The 15,557-nt window shown below is 34.1% G+C and overlaps 1 protein-coding gene across 1 annotated transcript in view; it reads left to right on the forward strand.

The window, feature by feature from the left end:
* Positions 1-1,009: 1,009 nt before the first annotated feature.
* Positions 1,010-15,557, forward strand: part of MROH9 (maestro heat like repeat family member 9) — a 112,951-nt gene continuing 98,403 nt past the window's right edge. The window contains exons 1-6 of the mRNA XM_047754383.1: positions 1,010-1,064; positions 3,002-3,048; positions 7,249-7,328; positions 10,966-11,101; positions 11,660-11,746; positions 14,143-14,247. Coding sequence (XP_047610339.1) covers positions 1,010-1,064; positions 3,002-3,048; positions 7,249-7,328; positions 10,966-11,101; positions 11,660-11,746; positions 14,143-14,247 — 510 coding nt within the window. The remainder of the gene's footprint in view (positions 1,065-3,001; positions 3,049-7,248; positions 7,329-10,965; positions 11,102-11,659; positions 11,747-14,142; positions 14,248-15,557) is intronic.

The raw sequence follows: 15,557 nt of genomic DNA on the forward strand, positions 1-15,557 counted from the left end.
AGTAGGAAAAAATTGTGTTGTGGAAATAACAATTTAAAAAAACAACAAAGAAAACCAAGGAATATGCTACCTACTAGAGATATTTATAAAACAAAATATCTCAAAAATTCTGTAAATAAAAAGATAAGAAAATGTATATGAAGAAAATGTAAACAATATCTTAATTCAGATTATTCTGAGTTTAGCTTTGAATTAAGCTTAAAAACATTACCTGTGGTTTTTTAAAGTATCACACAATGAGAACGTTTATAATCCATAATGAAAATAAAATAATTATAAAAATCTATATGATAAGAATTTTAAGATGTCCCCCAATATTCCTGTTTCTCAGTATCTGTGCCTTGTATAAATCCCTCCTTTTAAAGCTGAAAAACCAAGGGAGGATACAGGCTGAATTTCTGAATATGATGGGATATGATTGTTACACAATATGGCAAAAGGGGCTTTACAGATGTAATTAGGTTATTAGAAGATTGGCTTTGAGTTAATCAAAAGGAAGATTACGAATGCACCAGGTGTAATGATCCCTTTAAGTCTGGGTCCTGATGTTGGAGACAGAAGTCAGATATTGGTAGTGTGATAAGCCCCTGTGATGGCACCGCAGAGCAAGGAACTGCAGACAGCTTCTAGAAGCTAAAAGTTGCCCTCAAACAGAGCCAGCAAGAGAACAGCTGGCTTGTGTCTTTCAACCTCAAGGACTGAAATCTACTAACAACTTAAATGACCTTGGAAGAAGATCCAGAGCACAGTTCATAGGACAACTTGCTTCTAGCCATGTGAGGCCCTAGGCACAGCCTGACCTTCTTGACCCACAGAAACCTCAAATAATAAGTGGGTGGGGACTTTTTACACAGCAATCAAAAATTAATGTAATCTACATACCATATAACATAGTAGCATCAAAACTGATAAAGCAAAACAAAGTTATTGGAAAATTACTGGTTCATGTACCAATACAAAGTACTCTTTTGCAGCATTAGTATTAGAAGGCTTTAATTCACCTGTCAGCATGTCATCAAGGAGTATTAAAGCAAGTAAGAATTTAGGATATGCTTCAGAGAGAGGTAAGTGTGTATATATGTGTTTGGGAGAAAGAAACCCATATATATCACTCTCTAGCCCTGAAAAAAATTATATATCTTTTCCTAGTACCCACAAAAATGTATACTCACAAAAGATAACCCTACATTAAGCTAGGTGTTTCTATATAAATTCCAAAATTTTATAACAGAAATATTCTCTGTTCACAATGCAAAAAATTAAAAGCCAAAGGTAAATTTATGAAACCAAAAACTCTACCATTTTCATAAAAAGTACTGTTGTAAAGAATTCTCAGGTTAAACAGAAAGTTAATATGGAAATTATAGAATGTCAATAGCATTACATACCAGAATCCATAGCATATAGCTGGAAGAATATATACAGAAAAATTATAGTTTTAAATACTTAGAATTTTAAACCAGAAATGTTGGAAATAATTGAATCAAGTATCCACAAGGAGAAGTTGGGGGGGGGGGAGTCAAAATGAATCCAAGGAAGGCAGAAGGAAAGAAGGCTTACTTAAAAGTGAAGCCACATCTCTAAATATGATAAAAGAAAAATAGAGGACTATGGATTAAATTCAAAATCTGATTCTTTCTCATTATGAGGACATTTCATTTCTGTTATGTATTTTCCAAAAGCTATATTTACATTAAAATCAGGAGGAAAATATTAGATAAATGCAAACTGAGGAGCATTCTATAAAATATCCGACTAGTACCATTTTCAAAATAATCAAATTCATGAACAAGGAGAGACTGCAAAACAATTATAGAACAAACAAAGGAGAAATGACAATGAAATTCAATGTGGGATACTGGGACAGGAAAAAGACATTAGTGGAAAATAAAGTCTATAGTTTATTTGATACAAATATACCAATATTAATTTTTCATCTTTGAGAAATGTATCATGCTTACATAAGGTGAGAATTCTCTACTCTCTTTGCAACTTTTCTGTAAATCTAAAATTATTCAAAACTAAGGATATTAATTTAAAAAAGATAGAAAAGACCTAGAAAATTTAAACAATTAAAATGAAAGAAATAAAAATAGTTTCAAAGGGCTACCCCTTCAAACAAATAAAAACATACCAGGTTTTATAAGGGAGTTTTACCAAGCATTTCAGTAACTGATTACTCCAATTCTAATTAAATCATCCTGATACCAGAGAGATTTTAAAGGCACTTATATTCTTTCCCATGAATTAAATAATTTAAAAATAATATAATTTTTTTCTAATTTTAATATACTTATTTCTTTCTATTTTCTAATAACATTGGATGGCATGTCCAGAAATGGCAATTGATAGTAATAATAATGATAATCTTTGTCTTGTACTTTATTTCAATTAGAGTGTGTCTAGTTATTTCCTTATTACATCTGGTTCTGGTTTTGTGTTCACATGGCATACCAAGAAACTGACTACATATCTATTTATTAAGAATTTCTATCAAAATAGACTTAAATTTTTATCAGAATTTTTTACCTCAATAAAAATTATAATTTTTTTTTAGCAATTAGTTTTGAGAATAATATTATGGGTTCTCTTTTATCTACCTTCCTTGAATGTTTGGAATAAGTATCACTTGGTTATGATTCGTTATTGTTTTGTTTTGTTTTTGGCTATGCCTGCAGCATGTAGCAGTTCCCAGGTCAGGGACCGAACCTGAGCCACAGCAGTGACAACACCAAATCCTTAACTTCTGGGTCATCAGAGAACTCCCTGATTCTTTATTCTTTTAATATGGCTCCATATTGTTTGCTAATCTTTTAGTTGTGTGGTTCAATAATATTTATACTGGATTTGCTTAAGTTTTCTTGAGTGTGTATGTGTATGCATGTACTATTTTTGTAAGGCTTTGCCATTAAGGTTATACAAATATTTACTTTGGAAATATTCCACCAAAGAGGTAAGAGTTCATTCCCTTTTAACTTGTCTCCTTCTTCTCCCTAACTAGCAAGTAATATCCAGATTCTGCAGTCCAGTGTCAAATGGCACCGTGTGGTAAGTGAATTTTGCTGGGGATATTACTGTAACTGAAATCTCTTGGGGAATAAACAATCTTGTTCACCATCTCCATTGTGAGCCTGTCTTAATTAATGTTTATATTTGTGTGGGTGGAAGGAAAAATAGGTAGTTTGATTTAAAAAAACTGTTTCTAGCTTTTTCTTTGCAGCATAGTCATGTTCTTACTCATCCTTGTATGCCCTAGGACACAACCTGACAGGTTGTGAATAGCTGTACATAGAAAAAAAAAAAAGAGATGGTCAAATGATTTTTGGGACAAAAACCAAATTTGTCTCCTGTAGAGGTCATGATTTGAGCCTAAACTGAGTTCTCACTAGAATTCAGGCATATCTGGACCATTCCTTATGAGGCAGAACTCCCAGGATAGCAAAGCCTGCAAGCAAAGAACACATATTGTGTGAAGAGATTTTCAAGGGGCATAAGCAGTATTCAAGGACAATGGGCTAGAAGATGGGAAAGAGTCTCACTACAGCACAGTCCCAGTTACTGAGTTTAAATCATAAGCAAGAAATGAATACAAGAATAAGTAAAAACTGAAAGAACTACAGTACTGAGAGTGTAGTTGTACATAGTGTAGTTGTACTGGTTCTGGTATTTTTGCAGTAGCAGAAAATGATTTAACTAGATTTAAAAGCAGGGGGTGATTTTATTCTGGGTGCAGCCTTCGGCTGTCTTGGAATCTGGCCTTAACTAGTTTGGTAGAGACACAAGAGGATCAGCAACAGCATCACTGTCTTCTTTAAGGCACCAGCACAGGCAGGAACCTAAAAGGTTGGATATTTTGGTATTCATGCCATCAATTCAGATGCACCATCTCTCTGCACTCTTGATATTATGCTATTGTCAGAGGAAGGAGACATTCTAGTGAGCTAGAGATGAAGGGAAAGGTACAGACTCACATAGTATTTTAGAAAGCTAAGTCCGTGGCTGCTTTGAGAGCATTCCCAGGATAGTTTGGGAATTATCAGAGGGAAGTTCAAATTCCCTCAAAACAATGATTATTATGACAACACCATTTTCCCCTGGCTAAGATTGGCATAAGTAACATACCTTATATGTATGTGATTTGAAACATCTGAGATTTATGAAACAAGTCAGGTTGGCACAACTTCAATTCTTCCGGCCAAGGATGCTGAGAGATATTGGACAAAAATGTCAGTGATATTATACATATATATATAAAGAACATATATATATATATAAAAATGTCAGTGATATTATATCTATATATATATATATATCTTTATATATATATAGATATAAATAAAGCAGATGGATAGCCTAGAGGAGAAAGCCAAAATAATCAATATGGAAACTTAAGACCTACCAGACTGGCCCTAGAACTCAGCATTATGAAATATGTTACAAAGTACAGATTTCCAGGATTGTGACAAGTTTATCATTACTGTGGGGTTTAAACGAAGAGCCATAGAGATTAAGGAGAAATTGAAAATGATATAAGAAAGAACATATCCTTATAACAGACGATAAAGCCAGAATGTTACCAATTCTCCTCAGAGGAAGAACTGAAGAATTTCTGGGAAACACTGGTAAGCATGATATATATTCTGAACAATAACAAAAAGCGTAATTGGAAAAAGCAGGTGAAATTCCCAGCAAATTCTTAAAATCCCTAGACTGATGCCACTGGAGAATGAGTTTATACATGTTAGACAATTTTTATTGCTTACTCTCCTCTGGTAATTCCCAGACTATCCTGGGAATGCTTTTAAAGGAGACATGGACTTGACCTTCTAAAATACTATGTGAGTCTGTACCTTTCCCTTCATCTCTAGCTCACCAGAATGTTTCCTTCCTCTGACAATAGCAAAATATCAAGCATGCATTGGCTTTTAGAATTAGATAAGCATTAGTGATATCTAAGGAACAGGTGAAAACATGCTTACAACAAGAAAGGGATATTGTATAAATCAATGAATCACCACAAATATGATGCTAAAGTAACAGGCAGAACAATAAGCTGGAGATGGAGTTGTAACACATTTGGCTCTATGAAAAAGAGAGATGCTAGCATATGTTAGCATAGGGGAAGTAGCGGTCCATGATATTATAGGTCAACTAAATGACATTTATTGCTGTTCAAGGAAGCTGTAAGATTAAAGGGGCTTCTCAATTCTGGCTGTACATCAAAATCTCTTGGAAGGCTTTTTTTAAAAAAAAAAATTTATTCCCAGTCTTGAATACAAACCTATTAAATCCAAATCTCTGGAAGTATAACCCAGGAATCAAAATCAGTATTTTTTAGCCCCTTAATGTACCACAATCTAAACCACTAATTTAGATGTTAAGTGTCACAAATTCATTTCCAAGGTCAAGCCCTGTTGGAATGTGTTCTATGAGAAAAGTACCTGTTAACTCAATAGTACCAGAGAATCATTGCTTAAATCAGACAGAATATTGAGTTAGTCACTGTCCAGAGAAATGGAAGACTAATGGATTTCTGGCTAAATTGAATAAAAATGGTGACAAGGACAAAAATGTCTTTTAAGAATAGATGAATCACCAGTATAGTTCCATGTTACAGTGAGAGCTGTCAGCCGTATAGAAGGTTTCATGCCCTCCAAGTAACAATAATGTGCAATATGTTAATAAGTAACATAGTAAAGAATTAGTCTCTCGGGATTAAGTAAAATCATGTTTGGTGTGGTTAGGAATCAATGATGGATATGAACATAAATATTTTAAAGAAAGGAGACTAAGTCCTCTGCACCACTTAGTCTGAACACAGCCCAATGAAGAGGTGTTAAACAGTGATCAATGTGCTGATTCCCAGGAATGTTATAGCAGGATGTTTATGCCTGGTGGGGAGATGCCAAATTTTTAGTTCAGCTCCTAAATCAGGAAGCTTCTCTGAGAATCTCAGTCACTTTGGGCTGGTTTAACATGGTACTGCAAAACAGGTAGCTTAAACAACAGAAATGTATTTCATACAGTTCTAGAGGCTGGTAAGTCCAAGATCAAAGTATGGCAGATTCAGTATCTAGTGAGATTCCTCTTCCTGGTTTCAGACAGCCATCTTCCCCTGATATCTTCATGGCAGAGAGAGAAATTGAAAGCAAGCTCTATCGCATATTTTCTTACCAAGGCTCTAATCTCATCATAGGATTTCACCCTCATGTCCTCATCCAAACCTAATTACCTCCGAAAGGCCCCACCTCCTAAAATCATCACTTTGGTAATTAAGGTTTCAACATAGAAATGTCTCAAAATTCAAACATGCAGTCCACAACATGGACTTAATAGACAGGCATATAGCACTATGCATGAGGCTACCTGTCACACCCCATAGAGGTAGAACATAGATCTCACAGGGCATTTAATGTGGGGGTCAGCAAAGCAGCACTTAGCAAACAGAGAAGAGCTTTTTTTTTTTTAGGGTGATAAGTAATTAGGGGCATGCATTTGCCTATTCTCTAGAGGAAATAAATCCCCTTCGAAGTATCATTATTATGCTGTAGTACATAAAAGAGAACTTTTAGCTGTTTCAGAAATAGAGACTGAGACTTTCTGTAAACAACAATAATAAGCCAGACACAGGAAAGTGACATTACAACATGGTCTGGCATGAACAAGAGTGGGATGCACAGAAGAGAAGTGATGCTATTCTATTAGGCCTTCTCCAGTTCTCCAATTTTTTTGAATAAAGAACTGGAAATTCTTAGTGGAGTCCCACTGATCATCATTTATAAATTTAAATAGTTATATTAGCTATACATTGACCTCTACGTGGTTCTCATTCTATAGTAGTGTTAGTTTGGATATTCTTCAGTAAGGCCTGACTTAATGGCATTTTAATGGCAGCATAATATTCTCAAATTTTGCTAGCATCTTAATACGTAGAATCCACACTGAGTAGAGTGCACTTAACAGAGTGGTGTATAGAAGTGCACTTGGTAAACAGAATTCCTAACACAATTTTGCCTTGACACACTAATTATATAAAACCATAGTTGACTGTAAAAGGCCAGCATTTAGCATTGCGTATGGGTTGAAATTACCGTTTGTATGGTCTCAACACTTCTATGAACATTTGGGCTTGTACTCCAAGTCCAGTTTGGTCCCTTTGGTCTCTGTAAAAGACAGATTTACACAATAGTGTTATGAGTCCCATAAGTCTGTCATCATTGATTCTTTTCTTTCTTCTGGTATGTATAGGCACAAACAGCTAACAGCCTATGGGATGCTTACTCAGGACTGTTAAGTGGCCAAGCCATAATCTTGGCCATGAACTCCAGGTATAATAAGCTTTAATGCTATCTTATTTCAATGATTGAATACCTGTAAAATGTAATTGATACATATCACAAACATGAAACAAAGAATTACTCCAAATTCCACCATCCTATTTCAGCAATTATTAGTTCTTTCACATGTTCTTTTTAAACCTTTCTTTATTTCATGGATAGGTAGATAAGGTAATTATTGCAGAATCATAAGCAGGTTGCACAAGCAATTTCCTATACTAGTTTTCACTTTAACTTTGTCTTAATTTTTTTTATTATTTCTGTAAAATCATATTTTCATTTTAATGGCAGCATAATATTCTCAAATTTTGCTGTTTTCTAAATTATATGTTTTACCAATATTATGGTAGTCATCTTTGTACACAGGACTGCATCTACTCTGAAATACTTCTTTGAAACACCCTTATGAGAGTGAGGTTACTGATTTAGTGATAGGCAGCCATGAAAATTCACTGCTGTTGGGGGACCCTCATCAGTCAATGGCTCCTGTGTAGATCTACCAGCATAGTCCCTGAGGCCTCGCTTCCTGCAGGCTACTCCCACTGATGACACAGCATGGTAGGATGAATAATTCCAATGGGTGACTTCAGCTTGAATTCCCATTATAAAGGCTGAACATTCTTGGAACTTGCTGTAATCCATACTCTTCTTACTCAAACCCTCTTTCCTTCCTGTTCTGCTTCTCTTAGAAATCTTGTACTTATAATCCTGATTTAGCAACTGTTTCCCCTGAACTGAAGCCAAAGAAACAAATATGGAATTAATCTTCTCAGAACTTTTTTTTTTTTGCTTTTTAGGGCTGAACCTATGGCATATGGAAGTTCCCAGGCTAGGGGTCATGTCAAAGATGCAGCTTCTGGCCACAGCCACAGCAACACAGGATCTGAGCCACATATGTAACCTACACCATAACTCATGGTAATGCTGGATCCTTAACCCACTGAGCAAGGCCAGGGATCTAACCCATATCCTCATGGATATTAGTCAGATTCTAACCTGCTGAGCCATAGCAGGAACTCACCCTTCTTAGAACTTTTGATAGTATCAATTTATTCTCCAGAAGAACTTCACTAATTAGTGTTTCTTCAAAGCCTAGTCACCTAGAATATATGCATATATATATACACATATAGAAGATATGCATATACATATATACATATGTATAAATAGATATATGTAAACAAAATTTTGCTTATTATATTATTTTACAAGTTTCATGGCAAGGCCATATCCAGGATTAGGATCACCTATTCTGTATTTTAATTTTTTGGTCTATCTCCATGTGCTACAAATCTCCCACATAACAATTCTTCTTTATTGTTTAAAATTTATTACAGATTTTGCTTTTCACATATAAGCCACTTATTATTTGGTACATAAAGATTCACTCATGTGGAGTGAATAATAAAAAATAATAAAAGATTCACACATGCTGTATTTGCATATATACCTGTATAATTTAATAATATAAATATATTTTATTTGTTTCTATTAAGCCCATATAGTAGTTTATTTCTTTTTTTGACTAATTTACATTTTGTTAATTATTATATTTCTGCTTCCTCTTTTTCTTCTCTTTTAAATCTTTAAACTTGCCATAGTGATCATTATACTTATCATTTCCTTGTTTTCTTTTTTAAATAACATATTCATTAGCTTATGTCCCTCATTTCTTTAGTTATACTTTCAGCCGTTTTAAAATCTTAAGTTATATGCTATTTTTAATTTTTCTCTTATTTTAGATGAAAAAAATTCTAGATGGTATTCAGATATTTTTAAATACTTTGAACTTTCTAACTTTTTAAAATAGTTTTCATTGAGAATAAAATATATTTTTTTATATTTTGAAATTTTATATAGATCAATATATGATAAATATTTGTCGGCATGCCATGATTATGTAAAAAGATAATCCTTGTTATCTCATTTAATACAATTTATTTATTCCTTTATTGACTATCTCTTATTTTGCAGAATTTTTTTACCTACAATATGCTAATAATTGAGTGCTTATACTTTTCCTATAGCTCTTTCTATTTCTCCTTATATCTTTAATAATTTGTACCTTTTAATAATTATTCTTAATAATCTTTCATTTTTGTTTCTATGTTCTTTGAGACATTTCATATAACTATGCCTTTTATTATTTTATAATAATTATATATGCCTCTCAATATTATGTCATTTGAATTAAACTTGTATCATGTTAATACAGCCCTCTTGATTTATTTCTGATCATGTTTAATGCAATTTTCCCATGATTTTGTTAGGAGGTATCTACCTTTCCTTACTCAATTGTGATTCTTAAAATTAAACTTGTAAAAATTTTGCTTACTGATCTTAGGTAATATTTATTGCTTCATGATAGAAAGAAATAAAAATGTCAAAAAATTTAATACATTTATTTTATCCCTACTTCTCAATTCACTCCAATATTTGAAACAAATACTTAGTTCAAAAATTGAGAAAAACGTAGTAATTTGTGAGGAATCCTTATTTTTTCTTCTCAAGTTTCTTTCTATACTACCTGGTCATACATTATGCAATATAAGAAAGGATTTACACTACAATACCTAATTCTAAGATGTCACTGGTTATAAAACACATTAGTAATTTAATAACTGTTCTTTTGAAAAATAATGTATTCCTCCTGATCACTACCCATGCTGACCCATAGATTTGAATGGGACATTCTTCTTTAGTATCACCAATATCTGACCTTCAGCCTTCTTCACAATTTCAATTTTAAAAATTCTTTGTCCATCAGCACTTCAGCATGGCATCAGAGTATCATGCTACTTTCCCAATTTCTTTTCATGACCTGGACCATTTTAGCGTTTTTAGGACTGGCAATGTGATTTCAAAGTACATTAAAGGACATTATTTTCTATAATATCAAAGTATTAATTTTACACTTTCCTAAAACAAGCCGTACATTCTTATAAATTTACCACTGGAAATAGTATTGGAAACTTTTGATAGCTAGCTGTTTAGAGTGTGATAATCCATGTACCCAATCTTCCCAAGATTTGAAAATTATCTAATATACTCCAAGAGATTCCATTTCAAACAATGGATATTAGATATTTAGATCTTCTTGTCCAGCAGAGGAAAAAGATTCTTAGTTCAGCACAAGATTTCCTATCTTACCAACTGCATTGCCATCTTTAAAAAATATATAATTATTTTCACCTCAAAAAAATCCAGATCACACTTAACAAAGGCATGTCACAACTTATCTTTCTAGCTGCTGATGGGAAGGTTTATTTTGCCATCAATTAGAATATGTATCCCAATATCAGAAATATTAAATGCTAGAAATAGAAAAAATGAAGCAGTAAATATTTCAACTGCCTAAACCTCAGGGTGGCTTTATGGGCTATGTTATTATGTCTATGGAGAAATATATTCTGAATTCTAAACAACTGATTACAAACTATTTTTAACAAAAAAAAATCCTTTATATTTAAAGCACTACTGTCATTTTTATAATAATATTTAAATCCCACATGCTATATAAAGCCAAAAGTCTGGCTTCATTTTCTAGTACAGCCTCATTAATTAAAAAAAAAACTAGGTTACATTTGTTCTTTCCTCAATTTTAATAGGTATACCTTTTTCTTGTCAGCTTTGTAGATCCCTTATTGCAGTTTGAATCCCAATTGAAAATAATAGAGTCATCCTTTAAAATGTTGTTTGCTATACCAAATCGTGACAAAGTGAAAGAAATTGGAAAGAACGAAGATGACCAAGAAGACCTCGATGTAAGACTTTACTTCCTTTAATTATGATGAGACCTATTATGCATCACAGAGATCCCACAGAATGTCTGCCCAAAAGTTGTCATCTTTATTTTCTCTTTTACTCTTTTAGGTATAACAGATAAATAGCAAGTTCCAGCACTAATCAAGATCCCTAGACTTGTGAATTCTACAATCCATGGGATTTAATAGATTGTGTAGGATTTATAGGAACAGATTTGTGAAGAGATTTGAGTTAATTTGTTTAGCAAAAAGAGCAAGTTTACTGGCAAGTGTTGCAAAAAAGGAAATGGGGGCCAATAAAGACGGAGGGAGAAGAATCCTATGGTAAGAGTAGCAACATCTGCAATTTTTATTTCTTAGCAGAGATACAGAGTTCACTTGCCCATAAGGTAGATTCATGGTACATGATATTGAATGAGATTTCATCTCCATAGCTACCTCTCTCCTTTCTTACCTTCAGTTTGTGAGAATTCAGGACTCCAAGATGCAAAACTATAGGCATTGGTAAAATTTTATCTAAGGCTGGCTGGCTGGTTATAAAACTTTCTTGTTTTCCAGAATTTATACCAAAATATTTTTAACATATTTGAGGACACTCTTCTGATCTTAGTGTCTAAAGACCTCTACAAACTGCAAATCTTAAAGGTAAAGGGATAAAAATTAACATGTTTTTATTGTTATAAGGAGTATACTATATTTTACTTTTATTTACCATTTCCCGTACATCTTCAAGTATTTGGTGGCTGAAAATTTTTCTTTACTTTTCAGAATGTTTCATTATCTCCCAAATGAAATACATCCCTTTATTTGAATTAAAGGCAATTTTTTAAAAAGAATTAGTCTGCTTTCCTTTATTTTTTTTTTTTTTCTGGCTGCACTTGCAACATGTGGAAGTTCCCAGATGATCAAACCAGCGCCATAGCAACAACCCAAGCCGTTCTAGTGATAACACTGGATCCTTAACCTGGTGTGCCACAAGGGAACTCCTACAGAGACATAATTTTAATAATTCAATTTTTGGGAGACTAAAATCAACGGACACTCATGAAGCCAAGCATTATGTGGCAATGTAAGAGTGAACAGAATACAGGGTAGCAGAGCATAGGATGATTGGCCTAAACTACTTTCAGGTCCACATAATGTTGAACCATATTTTGATAGTGTCTGTATTTATGTTCTTCCCTAACAACTCTAAGGCTAGGGAACTCTGTGAGTATCCTATCTTCATGGATATCAGAAGACGTTTTAACAACCATCCATAACCCCACTTTTCACATCCAAGAGTTCACTGTGTTTTTAATGTCCCATCCAGAGACAGAGACTGATCTGGACATATTATGGTCTTCATTTTTGCATTATTAACATTAGGGCATCAGGCAGCAGCTGTCTGGAAATACTCAGAAACTAGATCGACTTACTCTACCATGAGCATCCATAGGTTTTGTAAATCATATAATACACTTAAGAAACAATGTATCAATGAAGATAAGAAGAAATATGAAGGATAAAAAATATACTGAACTAATTTGTGCCAATTTGAGTCAAATGTTTCCCATGAATTTTAAAAAACTTAACCACACCACTCTTTAGTTATTACTATCCAATCATTGCAACCATCTCTTCAGATGTGCTCTTTTCAACCACCCTATGCTGCTTATTGAGCAATTATTCTACGTCAGACACTAAACTGAATACTTAATACATGCTTTATTTAAATCACTTTTTTAAAAAGCCATATGAGAAAGTTAAAATTATTTCTCCCAGTTTTCAGATAATGGAATGGAAGCAGAGAGGAGAAATAATGTGTGCAGAGCTACTGTAACGCAGTAGTAGAGGAGCTACTCTAACACAGTAGTAGAAGAACTACTCTAATACAGTAGTAGACGAGCTACTCTAAATTGGGGTTCTATTACTTAACCACCTTGTCCTTATACTACCACTTCTAGAAATTCCCCTGATCCTCAAAAAGAGCTGAATCTCACTCCTAGAAAAGGCAAAGCCTGACTTCCTTCCTCCCCCTGAGATTTACAGACTCTTCTGCACTAGTAAATAAACTTCAGAACAGTATTACACAATGGGAGCCAGTGAAGGGGAAGCAATTTGGCCAACATAGTAAGGGCTCCAACAGTCTGTCTTAAGAAGTCTGTTAAGAGTGAATTTCCGTTGTGGCTCAGTGGTAAAGAAACCCGACTGTTATCCATGAGGATGCGGGTTCAATCTCTGGCCTTGCTCAGTGGGTTAAGGATCCAGCATTCCATGAACAGTTGTGTAGGTTGCAGACGCAGCTCAGATCCTGAGTGGCTGGGCTGTGGTGTAGGCTTCCCTAGTCGGGGAATCTCCATATGCTGCAGGTACAGCCCTAAAAAGACCAAAAAAAAAAAGAGTGTTTAATATATGAGGCGCATGCAGTCTTCCTCCTTTCCCAAGGTTATAAATATGTTCCTGCATCTGAGGATTTAGAACAAATAGGTAGAAGGTACATCAAGATAGACCAAACTTAGCAACAAGTCAAAATTAGCAGGAACTTTCTCACTCACATGCAAAAGAATATCTGGATGGTGAATTTGCAGAGGAAATTCTGGGATAAAATGACATTTCAGGATCAGATAACATTTGGTTTCTTTTTAAAAAATGAAAAGCAAATCTTACGATTGCTTTAAAAAAATAAGAGAGAATACATATTTTGAAAAGAGGAAAAACGGCTGATGATAATCTCATCACAGCCTCATGTTAACTTTTCATGATGCCTGGCAAAGTGACTGTTATAGTGGCTATTAGGAAATACTAGTTGGATAAAATAAAATAAAATAAAATAAAATAAAATAAAATAAAATCCCAGTATAGTTATTATGGTAGGTGATATACTATACTAGATAGTAACATACCAGCCTATTGTTATATTTTTAAACAAATATAGGTTAAATTTGAAACCAATGGGAGACCATGGGGAATCTTGACTTAGTGAAAGTGTAAACCAGAAGAAGGGGACTTGTGGAAATGGAAACGGTATGGTTCTATGATGGTTTTTGCATTCTCTACAGGAAATGGCTGTGTGGATGAATGAAGATAGTCTGTACATGCAGGACAGAGTCGTGACTATCATCAGCAGAGTGCTAAGTTTTGCATCCAGGAAAGTCAAGGGATATGTAAGTCACAGAGTTATCATGCCACCTGTTTCTGAAGACTGCATTTCTAGAGTGCTGCTTTCTGAGGCTTAGGTCTTTAAAGTGTTAGATGCCTACTTGGTGTTATTATGCTACGGGGTTGGGATACTAGAAAAGGAGTCAATATCCCAGTGACTTTATGTCAGTGAGAGTAGAGTTTCTCAAACAACCGATTAAGACCCTTTATGCTTTACACAAACAGTGTGAGTATGTCAAAACTAGACTTTTGCTGACTCTCTGGATTTTCCTCTATGGATCACAGTCAATGTTTTTTTAAAAACTTACAAATTCTTCCATTCTTGCTTTCCTTATTGCTATTTTTCTTAAAATATTTTAACCATTTATTTATTTTAAATGTACACAAGTAACTCTTGAGAATTTCATCTTAAACATGCTAAAGACATAGAAAAATTCTTTACTATCCTCACCACCCCACCTTCTCTCCACACCAACTTCTTCTCCACCCCAACCTCCTCCCCAACCATGTCTGTGTGAGGTGTCCTGCCAAACAGCTCTGTACACATGCAAATATACATGCACAATAGAGATACATAGGTTTATTACTTAGTTTTTCTTTACTAAATTTACAAATTTACATAAGGTCTACAATTTTCTTTTTTCACTGAACAGAGATATCCTACAGATATTTTCACAGATTTACTTCATTCTTTTACTACAGCTTATAGCTTATAGTTTTGATGTATTATGATCCACTTAACTATTTTTTTGTGGTCATTAAATAGTTTTTAATTTTTTTAATATATTTTTTTTATTTTCCCACTGTACAGCAAGGAGATCAAGTTATTCTTACATGTATACATTACAATTATAGGTTTTCCCCACCCTTTCTTCTCTTGCAACATGAGTATCTAGACAAAGTTCTCAATGATACTCAGCAGGATCTGCTTGTAAATCTATTCTAAGTTGTGTCTGATAAGCCCAAGCACCCGATCCCTCCCACTCCCTCCCCCTCCCATCAGGCAGCCACAAGTCTCTTCTCCAAGTCCATGATTTTCTTTTCTGAGGAGATGTTCATTTGTGCTGGATATTAGATGCCAGTTATAAGTGATATCATATGGTATTTGTCTTTGTCTTTCTGGCTCATTTCACTCAGGATGAGATTCTCTAGTTCCATCCATGTTGCTGCAAATGGCATCATGTCATTCTTTTTTATGGCTGAGTAGTATTCCATTGTGTATATATACCACCTCTTCCGAATCCAATCCTCTGTTGATGGACATTTGGGTTGTTTCCATGTCCTGGCTATTGTGAATAGTGCTGCAATGAACATG

Source organism: Phacochoerus africanus, chromosome 11, assembly GCF_016906955.1.
Source record: "Phacochoerus africanus isolate WHEZ1 chromosome 11, ROS_Pafr_v1, whole genome shotgun sequence".
In the NCBI taxonomy this organism is placed as follows: domain Eukaryota; kingdom Metazoa; phylum Chordata; class Mammalia; order Artiodactyla; family Suidae; genus Phacochoerus; species Phacochoerus africanus.